Raw genomic sequence first — 23,505 nt, 5'->3', positions numbered from 1 at the left:
GAATACTAGATCCAAGCATATAGATTTGAAATATCAGTTTACAAGAAGGCGTGTTGAGTCAGGTGCTACCGATGTTGAACATCTGCCTTCTGAAGAAATGTTTGTTGATTCTGTGTAATGCTGAACATGAAACTGTAGTCACGTGAAAGAAGTTAAGGAATGACTGTGCATTTGAACTTCACATTGTGTGTCAGTGTCAGTTTAAGGGGATGTGTTGTAATATGTTAATTGATATTGAGAGAGTTCTTTTTACTCCTTGTTTTTACTGTTACATTGTGGTTGTTGCACATAGGTTTAGTTGTGCATATATATAGTTATTGCAGTGCACATACTGATTTTTTTAATCTAATAAAACATTATTTTACAAGGCTTTTGAGTTGATATTAAAAATGATCAGCTGAGACCAAGACTTGAATGCAATAAGCAAGTTCAAATGAACTTAGGTTGTTACACAAAAATGAAGAGGCTTGCACAAGACAGAATAGCACCGATAGCTGTATTAAATCAGTCTCCCGACTGAAGACCACAACACCAATGACAACACAAAAATAATTATCCTTTGTTGTTAAAAGTGTTTCTCTTTGTCCAAAAAATAGTAGAGTGAATGATTATAATATCAGGACAAGAAATCTTTACAAATACTTCAAAGAAATGGTATCAGTTCAGAAACAAATCGGGTGAACAACTACACATGTTTTAACAACTTACTAAAGTGAGTCAAATGTCTTGTGGGAAATACTATAAGGATTAAGAGCCAATAAGAGATCTTTTATTTGGGCAACTCGTCCTCTATTGAGTATTTTCACAAAATTAAACTGAAACTACATAATTAAGCTTTTGAATCAATGTTTCTGTTCGTATACAATTAATATTAATCTTTTTAAACCACGTAATTTGTAACTTTGTCATTTTCTTATAATGTTTGTCAGTAAAATGTACATCTTTGACTTCCATGTTTTCATCTTCAGTGAGATTTATGTAACATGATTTATCTAATGAATTTATTTTCATTTTAAGAATGTAGGAAAAGATAGATTGCTACTTAGTGTAAAGATGATACACTAAGTTGCAGACAGACACAATTAGAAGACACTTACACACAAGCTTTTGGCCACAGCCTTTGTTGGAAAAAGAGAAACATGCACCATCCATTTAAACAAGCAAACACACCTCATGCATACATGACTACCAACTCCGGCAGCTCAGGCCAGAATGCGTTCTGGCCCGAGCTGCCAGCCAGAGTTGGCAGCCATGTGTGCATGTGATGTGCTTGCTTGTTTGAGTGAATGGCGTGTGTTTCTCTTTTTCCAATGAAGGCTTTGGCCAAAAGCTTATGTGTAAGTGGCTCGTATTTGTGGCTGTGTGCAACTTAGCATATCATCTTTACAGTAAGTAGCAATCTGTCTTTTTCCTACATTGGTGATATTCCTATCTGGAATTTCCATTATTTTCATTTTATTTTGATTGAGCACTTCTTTGAATCCTGGTTGTTCTGAAAATCACATCTTTGATGTTTTTCAATTTTTGTAGGTTTAATATATTTTGTTCTCATTATTTCAGGGGGTGACGATTTTAATAGTTTTTCCCTTGTAACACGACAAGGAAGTAACAAAGCAGAATTGTTAACAATGGTAGATCTTGACTACGAGTCACCTCATAAGAGATTTGATTTGATAATTAGAGCATCTTCACCACCTCTGCGGGCAGATGCACATGTTGAAGTGCTGGTGACTGATGAAAATGACAATGCCCCTGTTCTGAAAGATTTTCAGGTAATTCTATTTTTTTTTTTTTTCCTCATTCGAAATTAATTTGTGATGTTCATGTATAAAATACTCCTTGTTTTTAATTCTGTGTCATTTAGTTTATGTAAGGTGCTCCTTAATGCTACTATAAACAGTTAATGTTAATAACATGTAATTCAAGAAAAAAATTGCATTCCAGTAGTTACACATTGTTACTTGCATTAAACAGCTACTTTTTTGAATTCTGACTAATCAGCTTTATACAATCTCTTAGCATCTACACAGTTAGTGTGAACACGGAAACAATGAAATTCACATGTAGGTACAAAATAAATTTCTGTGGAGTTCTACATATTTTGTTCATGTGTATAGAATAAATGGAGGGGGATAAACAATGGTTCTGGCAAACGAGCCATTGTAATTAAGTTTAGCTAAATTTTTTGCCTGTACTGTGGCTCATTTGTGACAGTTCCCCATGATGAAGAATGTGTCAGTGGAGATTTACAAATAAGATACATTGCTATGCTCTATCCATTTACAGAATTGGAATTTTTTGTTATTAGTCTTGATCTACAACAAAAATTGATAAATGTAGTCCAACTACAAACATATTGTCAACTAGAATTCATCTGTGTAGTAAAAGACCGTCAAGTAGAAATTATTTCAGTTTGTTTCTAAAACTTTTAATATCTGCCAGCATTTTTGTAAAGTTAAGTTGTTGTGAATTGTGGAGGCTATCGTCATACTAGTGTTATATTTATGAATGCTACTATTATTTTCAAATTATATTTAATTCTTCCCTATTAACTGCATAAAAGAATAAATTTATTGTGAAACTGTTTTAAGTAGGTCAAATCTTAAACATTTGCATACGTAAGTTTATGATGTGTGTGATGTGCATGGAATAAACAGTACCATGAGTCTTAGTTGTCCAGTTGCTTTTGTTAAAAAGTAACATCAAATGGGATACAGTTGAATTAAAGGTCATCATCCCAAAGGTTGGTTTGAACATCAAAGTGCTTTACTGATGACGGTCCTTATAGAGATGGTATGCTGTTGCCTTCTTCTCACCTTTGAACTGATTTAGGCAGCAGACTGACAGTTTGATGTCGACTGCAAACTATGGTGCAAGTCAACATTTTCACAATAACAAATACTGACAAATGTGAAAGAACCCTAGGATTTGTCAGGAATCGAACTCAAGAAATTTGGATCTATAATCTGGCACTTTCCCACTCCTTTCATTTAACATGGAGGTTACATCCATCAATTCATATTAGATTTCATCATTGTGAGAGCAAGGTAATTGCTCAGCAATAATTACCTTTAAATTGAGACAAATACAAGTGTAATAAAAATTGAAGATTAAATAGAATTAAAATCAGATCATCTGTTTTATTATTGAGGAACAATCTTTATTGCAAAGAAGAAAATAAAAATAGCTGTGACAGAAGACAGACGTGTTTAGAAATTTCGTCAAAGTTGTTCAGATATATGCAGCAATATGCTCACGTTGTGGTACCAAGGTAGCGGACCTCTATGAAGAATTACAGATATTGATAAATGATAGAAAACCTCATTATGAGATTACGAGAAATTTTAATACAGTATTAAGGAAAAAAGAATTTAAACAAAACAATTCTCTGGTGGGGAGCTTGACAGACTTTGTTGTAAATCAAGATTAAAAGAAAAAAATGACTTCATAAATTGCAAAAATTATACTTTAGTTGAATTAATTAAGAAGAAAAAGATATCTGCCCATCTCAAAGTGTAGACTAGCAAAATTCAAAGTGAAAATACCATAAATTTTGCAAGAAACAAATTCATTTGGCAGGAATCAAAAATGTAGCTTACAGCCATTCATACAGAAACATGGTGGAAAACCAGATCAAATTGAGCCCAAATTCAGAATCTTATAAAACGGAAATTGTCAGCATAGAGCATAGGTGTAACTATTTAACAAAGGTACTTAGGGAAACAGCACAAGAAGTTGTGGGCATGAAGAAGGTAAATGAAATTAAAAATCTAAAACGACACTCTGCAGCTACTAAACAAAAGTGAAAGTTTCAAGTAAATGATAATAGTAGCATCACAGTATGTGCTGAACTATAGAAAATGCGGGGTGTTTAGAAATGAATATTGAGGTTTTAACTCTTTATAATATTTATTATATTAAACTTATAGATATTAATGGTATGTCAAATGAAAGAGCAACTCAAACAGTTTTACCAAGAGCCTTATAAATGTTCAATGTGAGCACCATTTGCCACCTGGCACATGGCAAGCCTATAGCCGAGCTCTTCCCAAATGTTAAGTGTGTCTTCAGTGATTGTAGCAACAGCTGCTTCAATCCGGTTTCTTAATTCAGGGAGGTCTGCTGGTAGCAGAGGCACGTACATACGATCCTTGATGAAGCCCCAAAGGAAAAAATCGCATGGCATAATGGGTACAGTGAAGTTCAACCAATCGCTTACTTCGCTATGCCAGCGCATGCACACTGGTGCCAAACACAACTGTTTGAGTTGCACTTTCATTTGAGACTTCATTTATAACTGTAAATTTAATGTAATAAATATGATAAAGTGTCAAAACCCTGATATTCATTTATAAACACCCTGTATTCAGAAATGTTGTCAAGTTAATGTGAGAAGATATTATGAAAATTTGATAACAGAAACATTTGTAAACAATCAGCGTATGAAGAACAAAAGGTAGACACTTACATTGGGCAGTTGTTGCTTTTCATTAGTTAAGAGGACAGATGGTGCAGTTACAGGCAACAGAGTGGAAATTGGACAAGCATTCATCCTTTTCTTTGAATATTTGTATGTTAGAAGAGAAAAAAAAAGGAAGAAAGGAAGAAAAAAATGGGTAGATAAAAATGAAAATAATGACATCTGGTTGTAATTCCAGAGATATAAAGCCATTCAGAGTATGACAAAGGGGAAGACACTAAAGGATAATGATCTTTCAGCAGAAAAGATTACTGCTGGATGGAAAGTAGTACAGAAATAATCTGCATAATTTTTTGCAGAATGTGTGTGAAAGAAGATGTCTTGAAAACTGAAAACACTGCTGTAATTATTACATTTCCAAGAAAAAAGAGTGATCTATAGTTTTTAACGTCTTAGCTACCTGCCTCCTTCCTGTAATGTAGGAAATATTCATTAACAATCACATAGATGAAAAAGACATTGAATTTTAATGAAACAAAGGATCAAGTTGCCTTTTAAAATGTGTATAGGATAATATAGCATGTGCAAATTGTAATGGAATAATGGAACGGATTGATGAATATGAATTACCACTTTATGTAGAATTCACAGATTTTGAGAAAGTTTTTGACTCAATACGAATAAAGAGAATAAAGAATAAGTGTCAGTGCAGCAGCTTCCTTTTAACTTCATCACAGAAGTGAGAAAATTCATAATTTAAAGAGGAGTCTGGTAATGAGATTCTGTATCAGCAAAACTGTTCTCAGCAGCTCATTACCTGCCTGGAGAGCCTTGCATGTTAGCTCCTCACTGCCAGGATTTGTGCAGATGTGCTTGCTCTGGATTGAATTCCTCTTGTGGATTAACATTGAGGGTCAGGATGCCGGCCAGCCTGGATGTGGTTTTCAGGTGATTTTCCACATCTGAGTGGGTGAATACTGGGCTTGTACCCATGTCCCACCTCAGTTACACAATTTGCAAACATATAGAAAATGCTCACACCCTTTCACATGGATAACACTACATGCAGATCGTTGTGATGCACAAATTTTCTCCTGGGCGGGGTGGAGGGGTGGCAATATGTAGGCCTTCTGGCCACCCTCTATCATTAACAATGCCACATCCAATAATAACCACATTGACCCCATGTAGGTGCAGGATAAAGGCAAAAGAAAAAGATGAAAGTTTTCAGCAGCTTATTTGACAATGGAAAGACACTTGACAGAAAATATTGCAAAAGCCAAGGAGGGGTGAGGGGGAGGGGGGGTGAAGAGTGAGAGAATAAACAGAAGTGGAAGACATAATTGTGACTGTAATGGAAATTAAGTGAAGGTGGAGAGGACATGTAGCCAGGACCAAAGAAGTATTTTGCTAGATATCAAGAGACCATCAGCCTTAAAGGTAGGTGGGTTGATGAAATTAGAAAACATGATGGAGCAACATAGATACGTACAGCTGAATACTGTAATGTACAGAGTGCTCTGGATCAGGTCTTTATCTAACACTGGATTTCAGATGGTGGTGGCTTAAGAGGATGAAAGTGGTTGGAGCAAATGGGATAAAATTGCTGGAGGTGAAGGCGAACAAGGACGGTAAATAGGAGACGAGGAGATGGGGGCGGGGGATGGTAAGAGGGGGAGAGCATATAAAGTTTGGTAGTGTCAGCCTATGGACTCATTGCAGGGGTACAGACAGACAGTGTTATAAAGTTCTTGTGAACATGTTTTCTGAAAACTGTCTTGAGCAGTTAGTTCGGGAGCCCCCACACAACGGAAATATTTAGCCCTTGTAGTTACAAACAGGCCAGACCTTATTGAAAGCATGAGTTTAGAGAGGGGTATTGGTGATTACGATGTCATTAAAGCAACTGTGGTTTCAGAAGTTAATACACTATGTGATCAAAAGTATCTGGGCACCCCCAGAACATACGTTTTTCATATTAGGTGCATTGTGCTGCCACCTACTGCCAGGGACTTCATATCAGTGACCTCAGTAGTCATTAGACATCGTGAGAGAGCAGAATGAGGCGTTCTGCGGAACTCATGGACTTAGAACCTGGTCAGGTGATAGGGCATCACTTGTGTCATAGGTCTGTACGTGAGATTTCCACACCCCTAAACATCCCTAGGTCCACTGTTTCCGATGTGATAGTAAAGTGGAATCGTGAAGGGATACGTACAGCACAAAAGTGTACAGGCCGACCTCATCTGTTGACTGACAGAAAGTGCCGATAGTTGAAGAGGATCATAATGTGTAATAGGCAAAACATCTACCCATACCATCACCCAGGAATTCCAGACGGTAAGGCAGGAGGTGAGAAAACTTGGATTTCATGGTTGAGCGGCTGCTCATAAGCCACACATCACGCTGGTAAATCCCAAACGACGCCTCGCTTGGTATAACGATGTAAATATTGGGCGATTGAACAGTGGAAAAAGTTGTGTGGATTGACGAATCACAGTAAACAATGTGGTGATCCAATGGCAGGGGGTGGGTGTGGCAAATGCCTGGTGAATGTCATCTGCCAGCCTGTGTAGTAGCAACAGTAAAATTCAGAGGCGGTGGCGGTATGGTGTGGTTGTGTTTTTCATGGAGGGGGTCTTGCATCCCTTGTTGTTTTGTGTGGCACTATCACAGCACAGGCCTACATTGATGTTTTAAACACCTTCTTGCTTCCCACTGTTGAAGAGCAATTTGGGGATGGCGATTGCATCTTTCAACATGATCCAGCACCTGTTCATATTGCACGGCTTGTGGCGGAGTGGTTACACGATAATAACATCCCTGCAATGGACTGTCCTGCACAGAGTCCTGACCTGAATCCTATAGAACACCTTTGCGATATTTTGGAACGCTGGCTTCATGCCAGGCCTCACCAACGGACATCGCTACCTCTCCTCAGGGCAGCACTCCATGAAGAATGGGCTGCTATTCCCCAAGAAACCTTCCAGCACTTGATTGAACGTATGCCTGCGAGAGTGGAAGCTGTCATCAAGGCTAAGGGTGGGCCAACACCATACTGGATTTAAACATTACCGATGGAGGGCCCCACAAACTTGTAAGTCATTTTCAGCCAGGTGTCTGGATACTTTTGATCGCATAGTGTATATCAGTCAGGAAGGCTAGGAGAATGTTTCTGCTAGAAAGAGCATATAAGCAGTTGTAGCTACTCACTTAGACAGTGAATTGACATCACTTAGTTCCAGTAAGGTGGCTGTAGAAGAATTATGGGTAAAATTTAAACACATTGTAAATCATGTCTGGAGAACTACGTGCCTAGTAAGTGGATTAAGGACAGAAAAGACCCACTGTGGTTTAACAACAAAATTTGTAAAATGCTGAGGTAGCTAAGGCTGCTGCACCCTCGGTTCAAAAGAGAATGTGCAAATGACAATAGGCAAAGGTAGTAGACATACGTGCATCTGTGAAAAGATCTATGCACAAAGCATACAACTACCATCGTCATAGCGTAGCATAAGGTCAAACTGAGAACTTGAGAAAATATACTGTTACTGTTCTCTTACCATCATCTGTGAAAAGATCTATGCACAAAGCATACAACTACCATCGTCATACCTTAGCATAAGGTCTGACTGAGAACCTGAGAAAGTATACTGTTACTGTTCTCTTACCATCAAGCTGGCTCCTATATGGATGACAGCAATAAGCATCCCTGGGATAGAGAAACAACAGAAAGAGTTGAAAACCAATAAGTCATCATGTCCAGGTGAAGTCCTAATTTGATTTTACAAAGAATATTCTGTGGCATTGTACCCTTACTTCTCTTGCACTTTTCGTGAATCTCTTGCATGGATTAAAGTCCTGAGTGACTGGAAATAAGTGCAGTTGACTCCTGTATGTAAGAAGGGAAAAAGACTACACCCGCAAAGCCACAAACCAGTATCCCTAACATTGATTTTCTGCAGAATTGTTGAACATATTCTCAGTTCAAATATAATAAATTTTCCGGAGACGGAGAAGCTTATGTCGTCAAAATCGGCACAGTTTTAGAAACCATCACTTGTGCGAAAGTCAGCTTGTTCTTTTCTTATGTGATTACTATGAACTATGCATGAAGGGCAACAGATAAATTCCGTATTTGTAGATTTGTGGAAAGCATTCGACATGGTGCCCCACTGGAGACTGTTAATGAAGGTATGAGCATGTGGATTAGGTTTCCAGATATGTGAGTGGCTCAAAGACTTTTAAGTAATAGAAATCAATAACGTGACCTTGATGGCAAATGTTCATCGGAGACAAGGGTGTCACAAGAGTGCCCCGGGGAAATGTGATAGGACCACTAACATTTTCAATACATATATAAATAATCTGGTGGGCAGGATGGGCAGCAATCTGCAGTTATTTGCTGATGATGCTGTGGAGTATGGGAAGGTGTTGGCCATTGACTGACTGTAGGAGGATACAAGGTGACAGATAAAAGTTTTTGTTGGTGTGGTGAATGGCAGCTGGCAGATGTTCATCAGAGACAAGGGTGTCACAAGGAGTGCCCCAGGGAACTGTGATAGGACCACAAACATTTTCAATACATATATAAATAATCTGGTGGGCAGGATGGGCAGCAATCTGCAGTTGTTTGCTGATGATGCTATGGAGTATGGGAAGGTGTTGGCCATTGACTGACTGTTGGAGGATACAAGATGACATAGATAAAAATTTTAGTTGGTGTGGTGAATGGCAGCTGTCTCTAAATCTAGAAAAATGTAAGTTAATACAGATGAGCAGGAAAAACAAACCCTTAATGTTCGAACACAGCATTAGTAGTGTCCTGCTTGACACAGTCACATCATTTAAATATCTGGGTGTAATGTCACAAAGCAGTGTGAAATGGAATGAGCATGAGAGGATTGTGGTAGAGAAGGTGAATGGTCTACTTTGGTTATTTGGAGAATGTTGGGAAAGTGTGGTTCATCTGTAAAGGAGACCCCATGTGGGATGCTAGTGTGACATATTTCTTGAGTACTACTAGAGTGTTCAGGATCTATATTAGACAGGATTAAAAGAAGGCATTGAAGCAATTCAGTGATGAGCTGCTAGGTTTGTTACCGGTATGTTTGAACAACATGTAACTATTATGGAGACGCTTTGGGAACTCAAATGTGAATCCCTGGAGGGAAGGCAACATTCTTTTCAAGAAACACTATTAAGAAAGTTTAGAGAACCGGTATCTGAAGCTGACTGCAGAATGATTCTATTGCTGCCATCATATTTTTCACAAAAGGACCATGGAGATAATATACAAGGAATTAGGGCTCATATGGAGGCATATAGACAGTTGTTTTTCCCTCACTGTTTGCGAGTGGAACAGGAAAGGAAATTACTTGTAGTGGTACAGGTTATCCCCCGCCAGTCACCATATGATGTCTTATGGTGTACGTATGTAGATGTAGAATCTAGGTGTGGGATGGGTAGTTTCACATTGCAGACTTGTGTTTCTGGGGATAGAAGCTAGGATGAAGAGATACAGTGATACAAGAATCGTAAGATTCCAAACATAACTAAAGTAAGAAGCATGAGCATGGCGAGATAAGGGCAAGAATTTAGGTGAGGAGCAGAGTCAGATGAAGGACAGAGACTACTAGAGATTGAGGTCAAGAGTACAGTTTGATCTAAGAATGTGTTAGATGGTTGGTTACCACCAGAGAAGAAGCTGTGTGTGTGTGTGTGTGTTTTTTTTTTTTTGGGAGGGGGGGGGGGGGCCGAGGCAGGCAGAGATAACACAAGTTGATGCAGCCATTAAAGTCAACCATAACCATTGATGATGATCATGTTTGGTTTGTGGGGCACTCAACTGCGCGGTTATCAGCGCCCGTACAAATTCCCAACCTTTGCTCAGTTCTGTCTCACCACTTTGAGGAATGATGATGAAATGATGAAGACAGCACAAACACCCAGTCATCTCGAGGCAGGTCCCTGACCCGCCAGGAATCGAACCCGGGACCCCATGCTTGGGAAGCGAGAAGGGGATCGCGAGGCCACGAGCTGTGGACGCACCATAATCATTACATGCTCTGCAGTAGGGTAGACAACCTTCATCTTTATTTCATTTTGGCAGTGGTCATTCATGTATATGGATAGTTAGTGACCAAAGCCTTGACAGATGATTTGCTGCACCTGTATAGGTCTAGAGCAGTACTGTTTGAAGATGGAGCTGCTTCATAGCCAGAAGGATGTGTGTTTGGATGCATGTTAGGTTGTGAGTAAGAGTGTATACTTAAAATTATAAAAGAGAATAGTTTCTTGAAAGTTAGGCTAGCCTATGCTATCCATTATGTATCACACATCGATCAGATTGTGGTGAGTAGCTGCTTTTCCTCGTTTGTATTTATTGTTTTCATCCCGAAACTTGTGTTAATGTAATAATAAATCACACTTTCTTCCAGGTTATGTTCAACAATTTTCGTGATTGTTTTCCAAGTGGAGCCATTGGCCGCATTCCTGCATTTGATGCAGATGTGTCGGATAAGCTACAATTTAAAATTCTGAGTGGAAATAATGCAAATCTTGTGCATCTGAATGAAAGCTCTGGACAGTTGTCATTATCTCCTCAACTTAATACAAATGTTCCAAAGTTAGCAACAATGGAAGTCTCAGTTACAGGTACGTAAACTGTTACACTTGGTTTTGCTGTTGTTATATTCATGGTAAGTTCAGTAGAAATTAGAATAGTTGAGGTGTTAGGGCAATTTAAACTAGTAAGTAGGCGGAAACTGATGATAAGGTTATTGAGTTATTGGAAGATAAAGTACAACTTGGTCTTCCCAGTGTACAGTCTTTCATAGTTTCTGCTAGCCACATTCATTGATTCATTTGATTGAGACCAATGCCTTGATTTCCAAGTGAGTGTAGGAGTGAAGTTTTATTCTGACAGATACAACACATGTAATATAATTTTTTATTTGCGTTTGCTGAACTAAACATAGTGTTTGAAGAATTGATTTTCGTTGTTAAATACTAACAACATATTTTATTTAGTTATATTGGATCATATTCAGTCTTATGAGCAAGGCTTTACAAAAGAGACTAGTGGTGAAGAACTTCACAGTAAAAACATATGAGAAAAGTGTCACAGGCTTTCAGATACACATAAATAAAACTAATCTTTTTTTCTATATCTAAAAACAAAGATGATGTGACTTATCAAATGAAAGTGCTGGCAGGTCGACAGACACACAAACAAACACAAACATACACACAAAATTCAAGCTTTCGCAACAAACTGTTGCCTCATCAGGAAAGAAGGAAGGAGAGGGAAAGACGAAAGGATGTGGGTTTTAAGGGAGAGGGTAAGGAGTCATTCCAATCCCGGGAGCGGAAAGACTTACCTTAGGGGGAAAAAAGGATGGGTATACACTCGCACACACACACACACACACACACACACACACACATCCATCCACACATATACAGACACAAGCAGACATATTTAAAGACAAAGAGTTTGGGCAGAGAAGTCAGTCGAGGCAGAAGTGCAGGGGCAAAGATGTTGTTGAATGACAGGTGAGGTATGAGTGGCGGCAACTTGAAATTAGCGGAGATTGAGGCCTGGTAGATAACGGGAAGAGAGGATATACTGAAGAGCAAGTACCCATCTCCGGAGTTCGGATAGGTTGGTGTTAGTGGGAAGTATCCAGATAACCCGGACGGTGTAACACTGTGCCAAGATGTGCAGGCCGTGCACCAAGGCATGTTTAGCCACAGGGTGATCCTCATTACCAACAAACACTGTCTGCCTGTGTCCATTCATGCGAATGGACAGTTTGTTGCTGGTCATTCCCACATAGAAAGCTTCACAGTGTAGGCAGGTCAGTTGGTAAATCATGTGGGTGCTTTCACACGTGGCTCTGCCTTTGATCGTGTACACCTTCCGGGTTACAGGACTGGTGTAGGTGGTGGTGGGAGGGTGCATGGGACAGGTTTTACACCGGGGGCGGTTACAGGGGTAGGAGCCAGAGGGTAGGGAAGGTGGTTTGGGGATTTCATAGGGATGAACTAAGAGGTTTCGAAGGTTAGGTGGACGGCAGGAAGACACTCTTGGTGGAGTGGGGAGGATTTCATGAAGGATGGATCTCATTTCAGGGCAGGATTTGAGGAAGTCGTATCCCTGCTGGAGAGCCACATTCAGAGTCTGATCCAGTCCCGGAAAGTATCCTGTCACAAGTGGGGCACTTTTGTGTTTCTTCTGTGGGAGGTTCTGGGCTTGAGAGGATGAGGAAGTGGCTCTGGTTATTGGCTTCTGTACCAGGTCGGGAGGGTAGTTGCGGGATGCGAAAGCTGTTGTCAGGTTGTTGGTGTAACGCTTCAGGGATTCTGGACTGGAGCAGATTCGTTTGCCACGAAGACCTAGGCGGTAGGGAAGGGACCGTTTGATGTGGAATGGGTGGCAGCTGTCGTAATGGAGGTACTGTTGCTTGTTGGTGGGTTTGATGTGGACGGACGTGTGAAACTGGCCATTGGACGGGTGGAGGTCAACATCAAGGAAAGTGGCATGGGATTTGGAGTAGGACCAGGTGAATCTGAGCTTACGCATCCCGCAACTACCCTCCCGACCTGGTACAGAAGCAAATAACCAGAGCCACTTCCTCATCCTCTCAAGCCCAGAACCTCCCACAGAAGAACCACAAAAGTGCCCCACTTGTGACAGGATACATTCCGGGACTGGATCAGACTCTGAATGTGGCTCTCCAGCAGGGATACGACTTCCTCAAATCCTGCCCTGAAATGAGATCCATCCTTCATGAAATCCTCCCCACTCCACCAAGAGTGTCTTCCTGCCGTCCACCTAACCTTCGAAACCTCTTAGTTCATCCCTATGAAATCCCCAAACCACCTTCCCTACCCTCTGGCTCCTACCCTTGTAACCATCCCCGGTGTAAAACCTGTCCCATGCACCCTCCCACCACCACCTACTCCAGTCCTGTAACCCGGAAGGTGTACACGATCAAAGGCAGAGCCACGTGTGAAAGCACCCACGTGATCTACCAACTGATCTGCCTACACTGTGACGCATTCTATGTGGGAATGACCAGCAACAAACTGTCCATTCGCATGAATGGACACAGGCAGACAGTGTTTGTTGGTAATGAGGATCACCCTGTGGCTAAACATGGCTTGGTGCACGGCCAGCACATCTTGGCACAGTGTTACACCGTCCGGGTTATCTGCATACTTCCCTCTAACACCAACCTATCCGAACTCCGGAGATGGGAACTTGTTCTTCAATATATCCTCTCTTCCCGTTATCCACCAGGCCTCAATCTCCGCTAATTTCAAGTTGCCGCCACTTATACCTCACCTGTCATTCAACAACATCTTTGCCCCTGCACTTCTGCCTCGACTGACTTCTCTGCCCAAACTCTTTGTCTTTAAATATGTCTGCTTGTGTCTGTATATGTGTGTGTGTGTGTGTGTGTGTGTGTGTGTGTGTGTGTGTGTGTGCGCGCGCGAGTGTATACCCATCCTTTTTTCCCCCTAAGGTAAGTCTTTCCGCTCCCGGGATTGGAATGACTCCTTACCCTCTCCCTTAAAACCCACATCCTTTCGTCTTTCCCTCTCCTTCCTTCTTTCCTGATGAGGCAACAGTTTGTTGCGAAAGCTTGAATTTTGTGTGTATGTTTGTGTTTGTTTGTGTGTCTGTCGACCTGCCAGCACTTTCATTTGGTAAGTCACATCATCTTTGTTTTTAGATATATTTTTCCTACGTGGAATGTTTCCCTCTATTATAATCTTTTTTTCTCAAACATTGAACCTGTACAGATATTGCTGAACCCTTGGAGCATATGCATCCTTTCTCAACACACACAGGGGGGTCAATTTACAGTAGGCAGATCTTACATTGTGTTAGATCCAGTAGTAATGTGAGGCTGTTGTTATGTATATATGATCCTTTATTACAAAGAAAAGTTTTATTCAGCAGTTAAAGAAAAAAAATTATAAGAAATGCTTTATAAATGGCTGTATGCTAACCGGTTTTTTTTTTTTTTTTTTTTTTTTTTTTTTAAATCTTGATTTTTTAAGAATGATGTGCAGAAGGGAAACCAGGAATGACACTGACTTCTCATTTCCTAACCTTATCAGACATTTTTCATATGTTGTTCTTTGAAGAGAATTGTAAAAGTTAGAGATTAAGTTTTTGACACTGCTGCCCTTCTACTATAACTCTCAAACTTGAGGTTTGTAAACACTTCACTGACTGCATAAAATTGGAAGAATTCATTTTTGAGTCCAAAAGTGTAGGACAAGGCAGATTGCTACTTACCATAGAGAAGACACATTAAGTTGCAGACAGGCACAATTAAAAGACACTTACATAAAGCTTTCGACCACAGCCTTCATCAGTGAAAGAGAGACACACAAACACCGTTCATACACACAAGCAAGCACTCCGTATGGGCCAGAGATGCTGGAGTTGACACTCATGTGTGCATGAAGTGTGCTAACTTGTGTGTATGAATGGTGTGGGTTTCTTTCTCGCTGATGAAGGCTGTGGCTGAAAGCTTCATACAAGTGTCTTTTAATTGTGCCTGTCTGCAAATTTACGTATCTTCTTTATGGTAAGTAGCAATCTGTCGTTTCCTACATTGTTGATATTTCTACCTGGAGTTCCCATTGTTTCATTTTTGAGTCCTTTATTTTTCATTACATAACTGATGTTACTACATTAGTTAACCAACTAAGTGAGTAATGATGGAAAGTTCCTATGCATCTTTACCAAAAGACTTATTGCTGGTCTTTGATTAAAATATTACGATTAAACAATTAGTTGACTGTAAAGAAAAGTACTTAAAACAAACTCCAGCAGATGAAGATCAAAAATTATTAAGTGATACAACTTTTCTTGTCTTTAGCTGTAATCATTAGATAAAAGTCTTTATTTTAAACAGTGAACTGAATTTGGCCTCTATGGCCTTATTCCAGTGATATATGTCCGTCTGGAGGATTACCTGCAAATTTCCATCATCTACTTGTGTTATACTGTAAAATGTGTAGATTTTTGTCTAGTAATTGCAGACAAATAAAGGAAAGGCGGTACCACTTAATTTCGTGCAGGCTGTGACCCCAGTTTGAAGCATTTATTTTAAAACATGGTAGAAAATTTTTCATTTCCACCGAAATGCTTAGAAGTGTATACAGTACATTTTTAAATCTTATTAGTTGAATGATAATTCATGTTTAATGTTTTCTAGTTGTTGCATGTTTTAATTTTTTTTTCTTTTTGAGATTTTAAGTGCAACTGAGTAGTTAGATGTATATATTGTTTCACTTTTAGATGGAGTGAATGAAGTGAAAGCACTTATGCAGCTGACAGTTCGTCTTGTTACTGAAGAAATGCTTTTTAACTCGATAACAGTGCGTCTAAATGATATGACTGAAGAGGCTTTCCTTTCACCTCTGCTCACATTTTTCATTGAAGGATTAGCAGCTATCATCCCATGTCCAAAGGAAAATATTTTTGTGTTTAGCATACAGGTAAGAAATTATTTAGTGACATTTTTATTACTGACATTGATGGGCTTCATAAATAAGAATATTGATAAAATAAGGGAAACATGTTGTTGTGCAGTTACCCAGTACAAGTCTTAGTGTTTATCACTACTTTAGTGACTTTCTGTTAGGCAATGACACTGTCTAATTTTTAGATTATGAAGATAGGTTGAGTGTTTCTGCAATGCTAGGTTATTAAGATGGAATTTTTCTGCTCCTTTTGTGGACTGTATGTGTTAACTGTATCAGATAAGTTACAAATTTATACTGGACTGGATCTTGGACACTACAGTACATGAGCATTCCAGAAGTCTGATCCGTATTAAGGCATTCAGAAATGTAATCCAGTGAGTAGTGTACTACAGTGTTACTACGAAGCCTTGTGTTTCCATCGAGTTGATACAGTCTTTAACTGACACGTGGATATCGGGTAAAAATCAGGACTTGGGATATTTTTTGTTCTATTACTATGCATTAATGTCCCCTTGTCATTTGTGAGCTGCATGTGATATTAAACAGTATTTCCCTACATATATTCCAATTCACTTTCAGTATTGCATGATCAGTGTAATAAGACCATTTAAACATGCACACACTTGAACGGTCACACACAAGACTATATATACTGTGATTACAGTTTTATTGTAGGATACTTGCTGAATTGCTGTGATTTTTCAGCTGCACAGTGCTTGTGCCATTAGAAAATGCATACTAAAGTTTCTATTCACTTCGTATTAGTTGCTTATTATTCCCGTCTGCTGTTATCTTCATCATAGTGCACAAATTCCATATATATATATATATATATATATATATATATATATATATATATATATATATATATATATATATAAACGCTGGCAGGTCGATAGACACACAAACAAACACAAACATACACACAAAATTCAAGCTTTCGCAACAAATTGTTGCCTCATCAGGAAAGAGGGAAGGAGAGGGGAAGACGAAAGGAAGTGGGTTTTAAAGGAGAGGGTAAGGAGTCATTCCAATCCCGGGAGCGGAAAGACTTACCTTAGGGGGAAAAAAGGACAGGTATACACTCGCACACACGCACATATCCATCCACACATACAGACACAAGCAGACATATTTAAAGACAAAGAGTTTGGGCAGAGATGTCAGTCGAGGCAGAAGTGTAGAGGCAAAGAAGTTGTTGAAAGACAGGTGAGGTATGAGTGGCGGCAACTTGAAATTAGCGGAGATTGAGGCCTGGCGGATGACGAGAAGAGAGGATGTACTGAAGGGCAAGTTCCCATCTCCGGAGTTCGGATAGGTTGGTGTTGGTGGGAAGTATCCAGATAACCCGGACGGTGTAACACTGTGCCAAGATGTGCTGGCCGTGCACCAAGGCATGTTTAGCCACAGGGTGATCCTCATTACCAACAAACACTGTCTGCCTGTGTCCATTCATGCGAATGGACAGTTTGTTGCTGGTCATTCCCACATAGAATGCGTCACAGTGTAGGCAGGTCAGTTGGTAAATCACGTGGGTGCTTTCACACGTGGCTCTGCCTTTGATCGTGTACACCTTCCGGGTTACAGGACTGGAGTAGGTGGTGGTGGGAGGGTGCATGGGACAGGTTTTGCATCGGGGGCGGTTACAAGGATAGGAGCCAGAGGGTAGGGAAGGTGGTTTGGGGATTTCATAGGGATGAACTAACAGGTTACGAAGGTTAGGTGGACGGCGGAATGACACTCTTGGCGGAGTGGGGAGGATTTCATGAAGGATGGATCTCATTTCAGGGCAGGATTTGAGGAAGTCGTATCCCTGCTGGAGAGCCACATTCAGAGTCTGGTCCAGTCCCGGAAAGTATCCTGTCACAAGTGGGGCACTTTTGTGGTTCTTCTGTGGGGGATTCTGGGTTTGAGGGGACGAGGAAGTGGCTCTGGTTATTTGCTTCTGTACCAGGTCGGGAGGGTAGTTGCGGGATGCGAAAGCTGTTTTCAGGTTGTTGGTGTAATGATTCAGGGATTCCGGACTGGAGCAGATTCGTTTGCCACGAAGACCTAGGCTGTAGGGAAGGGACCGTTTGATGTGGAATGGGTGGCAGCTGTCATAATGGAGGTACTGTTGCTTGTTGGTGGGTTTGATGTGGACGGACGTGTGAAGTTGGCCATTGGACAGGTGGAGGTCAACGTCAAGGAAAGTGGCATGGGATTTGGAGTAGGACCAGGTGAAACTGATGGAACCAAAGGAGTTGAGGTTGGAGAGGAAATTCTGGAGTTCTTCTTCACTGTGAGTCCAGATCATGAAGATGTCATCAATAAATCTGTACCAAACTTTGGGTTGGCAGACTTGGGTAACCAAGAAGGCTTCCTCTAAGCGACCCATGAATAGGTTGGCGTACGAGGGGGCCATCCTGGTACCCATGGCTGTTCCCTTTAATTGTTGGTATGTCTGGCCTTCAAAAGTGAAGAAGTTGTGGGTCAGGATGAAGCTGGCTAAGGTGATGAGGAAAGAGGTTTTAGGTAGGGTGGCAGGTGATCGGCGTGAAAGGAAATGCTCCATCGCAGCGAGGCCCTGGACATGCGGAATATTTGTGTATAAGGACGTGGCATCAATGGTTACAAGGATGGTTTCCGGGGGTAACAGATTGGGTAAGGATTCCAGGCGTTCAAGGAAGTGGTTGGTGTCCTTGATGAAGGATGGGAGACTGCATGTAATGGGTTGAAGGTGTTGATCTACGTAGGCAGAGATACGTTCTGTGGGGGCTTGGTAACCAGCTACAATGGGGCGGCCGGGATGATTGGGTTTGTGGATTTTAGGAAGAAGGTAGAAGGTAGGGGTGCGGGGTGTCGGTGGGGTCAGGAGGTTGATGGAGTCAGGTGAAAGGTTTTGCAGGGGGCCTAAGGTTCTGAGGATTCCTTGAAGCTCCGCCTGGACATCGGGAATGGGGTTACCTTGGCAAACTTTGTATGTGGTGTTGTCTGAAAGCTGACGCAGTCCCTCAGCCACATACTCCCGACGATCAAGTACCACGGTCGTGGAACCCTTGTCCGCCGGAAGAATGACGATGGATCGGTCAGCCTTCAGATCACGGATAGCCTGGGCTTCAGCAGTGGTGATGTTGGGTGTAGGATTAAGGTTTTTTAAGAAGGATTGAGATGCAAGGCTGGAAGTCAGAAATTCCTGGAAGGTTTGGAGAGGGTGATTTTGAGGAAGAGGAGGTGGGCCCCGCTGTGACGGAGGACGGAACTGTTCCAGGCAGGGTTCAATTTGGATGGTGTCTTGAGGAGTCGGATCATCAGGAGTAGGATTAGGATCATTTTTCTTCGTGGCAAAGTGATACTTCCAGCAGAGAGTACGAGTGTAGGACAGTAAATCTTTGACGAGGGCTGTTTGGTTGAATCTGGGACTGGGGCTGAAGGTGAGGCCTTTGGATAGGACAGAGGTTTCGGATTGGGAGAGAGGTTTGGAGGAAAGGTTAACTACTGAATTAGGGTGTTGTAGTTCCAGATTGTGTTGATCGGAATTTTGAGGTTTTGGAGGGAGTGGAGCTGGAAGTGGGAGATTGAGTAGATGGGAGAGACTGGGTTTGTGTGCAATGAGAGGAGGTTGAGGTTTGCTGGAAAGGTTGTGAAGGGTGAGTGAGTTGCCTTTCCGGAGGTGGGAAACCAGGAGATTGGATAGTTTTTTGAGGTGGAGGGTGGCATGCTGTTCTAATTTACGGTTGGCCTGTAGGAGGATGCTCTGGACAGCCGGTGTGGATGTGGGAGAGGAAAGATTAAGGACTTTTATTAAGGATAGGAGTTGACGGGTGTGTTCATTGGCTGAGTTGATGTGTAGGTGAAGGATTAGGTGGGTGAGGGCAATGGATTGTTCAGTTTGGAACTGGTATAGGGACTGATGGAAGGAAGGGTTGCAGCCAGAGATGGGAACTTTAAGTGTGAGGCCTTTGGGGGTGATGCCAAATGTCAGACAAGCCTGAGAAAATAGAATATGGGAGTGTAATCTGGCTAGGGCGAAGGCATGTTTGCGGAGGGAATGTAAATAAAACTTAATGGGGTCATTGTGGGGGTGTTGTGAGGGTGACATGGTATTAGAAGGTGGAAAGTATTAACATGAGGTGAAATGAAAATGAAAATAAAAATATATGGGGAGAGATAAAGGTGAAACGGAAAGAAACAGGAGATCTGGACACGTGGATCTGTCCCACGTGGAATGTTTCCTTCCATTATATATATATATATATATATATATATATATATATATATATATTTCCACATGGGAAAAATATACCTAAAAACAAAGATGATGTGACTTGCCAAACGAAAGTGCTGGCATGTCGATCGACACACAAACATACACACAAAATTCAAGCTTTCGCAACAAACTGTTGCCTCATCAGGAAAGAGGGAAGGAGAGGGAAAGACGAAAGGATGTGGGTTTTAAGGGAGAGGGTAAGGAGTCATTCTGTGTGGATGGATATGCGTGCGTGTGCGAGTGTACACCTGTCCCTCCCTCCCTCCAAGGCAAGTCCCTCCGCTCCCGGGACCGAAACGACTCCACACCCTCTCCCCCAAAACCCACATCCCCTCGTCCCTCCCCCTCCCCCCCGATGAGGCAACAGTTTGTTACGAAAGCCTGAATCCCGCGTGCATGCCTGTGTTTGTTCGTGCGTCCATCGAACCGCCAGCGCCCCCGCCTGGCAAGTCACATCATCTTTGCTCCCAGATACATCCCTCCCACGTGGAATGTTTCCCTCCATTATATATATATATTAATAGAGGGAAACACTCCACATGGGAAATATATACCCAAAAACAAAGATGATGTGACCCACCAAACGAAAGCGCTGGCACGTCGATAGACACACAAACAAACACAAAGACACACACAAAATTCAAGCTTTCGCAACAAACTGCCGCCCCACCAGGAAAGAGGGAAGGAGAGGGAAAGATGAAAGGATGTGGGCTTCAAGGGAGCGGAAAGACCCACCTTATGGGGACAGGTACACACCCGCACACACACCCACATCCATCCGCACATACACAGACACAAGCAGACATTTGTAAAGGCAAAGAGTTTGGGCAGAGATGTCAGTCGAGGTGGAAGTGCAGAGGCAAAGATGTTGTTGAATGACAGGTGAGGTATGAGTGGCGGCAACTTGAAATTAGCGGAGATTGAGGCCTGGTGGATAACGGGAAGAGAGGATATATTGAAGAGCAAGTTCCCATCTCCGGAGTTCGGATTGGTTGGTGTTAGTGGGAAGTATCCAGATAACCCGGACGGTGTAACACTGTGCCAAGATGTGCTGGCCGTGCACCAAGGCATGTTTAGCCACAGGGTGATCCTCATTACCAACAAACACTGTCTGCCTGTGTCCATTCATGCGAATGGACAGTTTGTTGCTGGTCATTCCCACATAGAAAGCTTCACAGTGTAGGCAGGTCAGTTGGTAAATCACGTGGGTGCTTTCACACGTGGCTCTGCCTTTGATCGTGTACACCTTCCGGGTTACAGGACTGGAGTAGGTGGTGGTGGGAGGGTGCATGGGACAGGTTTTACACCGGGGGCGGTTACAGGGGTAGGAGCCAGAGGGTAGGGAAGGTGGTTTGGGGATTTCATAGGGATGAACTAAGAGGTTTCGAAGGTTAGGTGGACGGCAGGAAGACACTCTTGGTGGAGTGGGGAGGATTTCATGAAGGATGGAGCTCATTTCAGGGCAGGATTTGAGGAAGTCGTATCCCTGCTGGAGAGCCACATTCAGAGTCTGATTCAGTCCCGGAAAGTATCCTGTCACAAGTGGGACACTTTTGTGTTTCTTCTGTGGGAGGTTCTGGGTTTGAGAGGATGAGGAAGTGGCTCTGGTTATTTGCTTCTGTACCAGGTCGGGAGGGTAGTTGCGGGATGCGAAAGCTGTTGTCAGGTTGTTGGTGTAATTAACTCAGCCAATGAACACACCCGTCAACTCCTATCCTTATTAAAAGTCCTCAAATCTTTCCTTTCCCACATCCACACCGGCTGTTCAGAGCATCCTCCTACAGGCCAATCGCAAATTAGAACAGCATGCCACCCTCCACCTCAAAAAACTATCGAATCTCCTGGTTTCCCACCTCCGGAAAGGCAACTCACTCACCCTTCACAACCTTTCCAGCAAACCTCAACCTCCTCTCATTGCACATAGACCCAGCCTCTCCCATCTACTCAATCTCCCACTTCCAGCTCCACTCCCCCCAAAACCTCAAAATTCCAATCAACACAATCTGGAACCACAACACCCTAATTCAGTAGTTAACCTTTCCTCCAAACCTCTCTCCCAATCCGAAACCTTTGTCCTATCCAAAGGCCTCACCTTCAGCCCCACTCCCGGATTCAACCAAACAGCCCTTGTCAAAGATTTACTGTCCTACACCCGTACTCTCTGCTGGAAATATCACTTTGCCACGAAGAAAAATGATCCTAATCCTACTCCTAATGGTCCAACTCCCCAAGACACTATCCAAATTGAACCCTGCTTGGAACAGTTCCGTCCTCCGTCACAGCGGGACCCACCTCTTCTTCCTCAAAATCACCCTCTCCAAACTTTCCAGGAATTTCTGACTTCCAGCCTTGCCTCTCAATACTTCTTAAAAAACCTTAATCCTACTCCCAACATCACCACTGCTGAAGCCCAGGCTATCCGTGATCTGAAGGCTGACCGGTCCATTGTCATCCTTCCGGCGGACAAAGGTTCCAAGACCGTGGTACTTGATCGTCGGGAGTATGTGGCTGAGGGACTGCGTCAGCTTTCAGACAACACCACATATAAAGTTTGCTAAGGTAATCCCATTCCTGATATCCAGGCAGAGCTTCAAGGAATCCTCAGAACCTTAGGTCCCCTACAAAACCTTTCAACTGACTCCATCAACCTCCTGACCCCACCAACACCCCGCACCCCTACCTTCTACCTTCTTCCTAAAATTCACAAACCCAATCATCCCGGCCGCCCCATTGTAGCTGGTTACCAAGCCCCCACAGAACGTATCTCTGCCTACGTACATCAACACCTTCAACCCATTACATGCAGTCTCCCATCCTTCATCAAAGTCACCAACCACTTTCTCGAACGCCTGGAATCCTTACCCAATCCGTTACCCCGGAAACCATCCTTGTAACCATTGATGCCACTTCCTTATACACAAATATTCCGCACGTCCAGGGTCTCGCTGCGATGGACACTTCCTTTCACGCCGATCACCTGCCACCCTACCTAAAACCTCTTTCCTCATAACCTTAGCCAGCTTCATCCTGACCCACAACTTCTTCACTTTTGAAGGCCTGACATAACAACAATTAAAGGGAACAGCCATGGGTACCAGGATGGCCCCCTCGTACGCCAACCTATTCATGGGTCGCTTAGAGGATGCCTTCTTGGTTACCCAAGCCTGCCAACCCATAGTTTGGTACAGATTTATTGATGACTTCTTCATGATCTGGACTCACAGTGAAGAAGAACTCCAGATTTTCTTCTCCAACCTCAACTCCATTGGTTCCATCAGATTCACCTGGTCCTACTCCAAATCCCATGCCACTTTTCTTGATG

At 42.1% G+C, this 23,505-nt stretch overlaps 1 protein-coding gene across 1 annotated transcript in view; it reads left to right on the top strand.

Annotated features, from left to right (window-relative positions):
* The window catches only part of LOC124717078 (protocadherin-like wing polarity protein stan), a 368,864-nt gene that overhangs the window by 72,282 nt on the left and 273,077 nt on the right, over nt 1-23,505 (top strand). The window contains exons 9-11 of the mRNA XM_047243768.1: nt 1,561-1,772; nt 10,861-11,077; nt 15,747-15,946. Coding sequence (XP_047099724.1) covers nt 1,561-1,772; nt 10,861-11,077; nt 15,747-15,946 — 629 coding nt within the window. The remainder of the gene's footprint in view (nt 1-1,560; nt 1,773-10,860; nt 11,078-15,746; nt 15,947-23,505) is intronic.

This window comes from Schistocerca piceifrons, chromosome 1 (genome assembly GCF_021461385.2).
Source record: "Schistocerca piceifrons isolate TAMUIC-IGC-003096 chromosome 1, iqSchPice1.1, whole genome shotgun sequence".
NCBI lineage: Eukaryota > Metazoa > Arthropoda > Insecta > Orthoptera > Acrididae > Schistocerca > Schistocerca piceifrons.
This window is presented reverse-complemented; position numbering and strand designations above follow the sequence as displayed.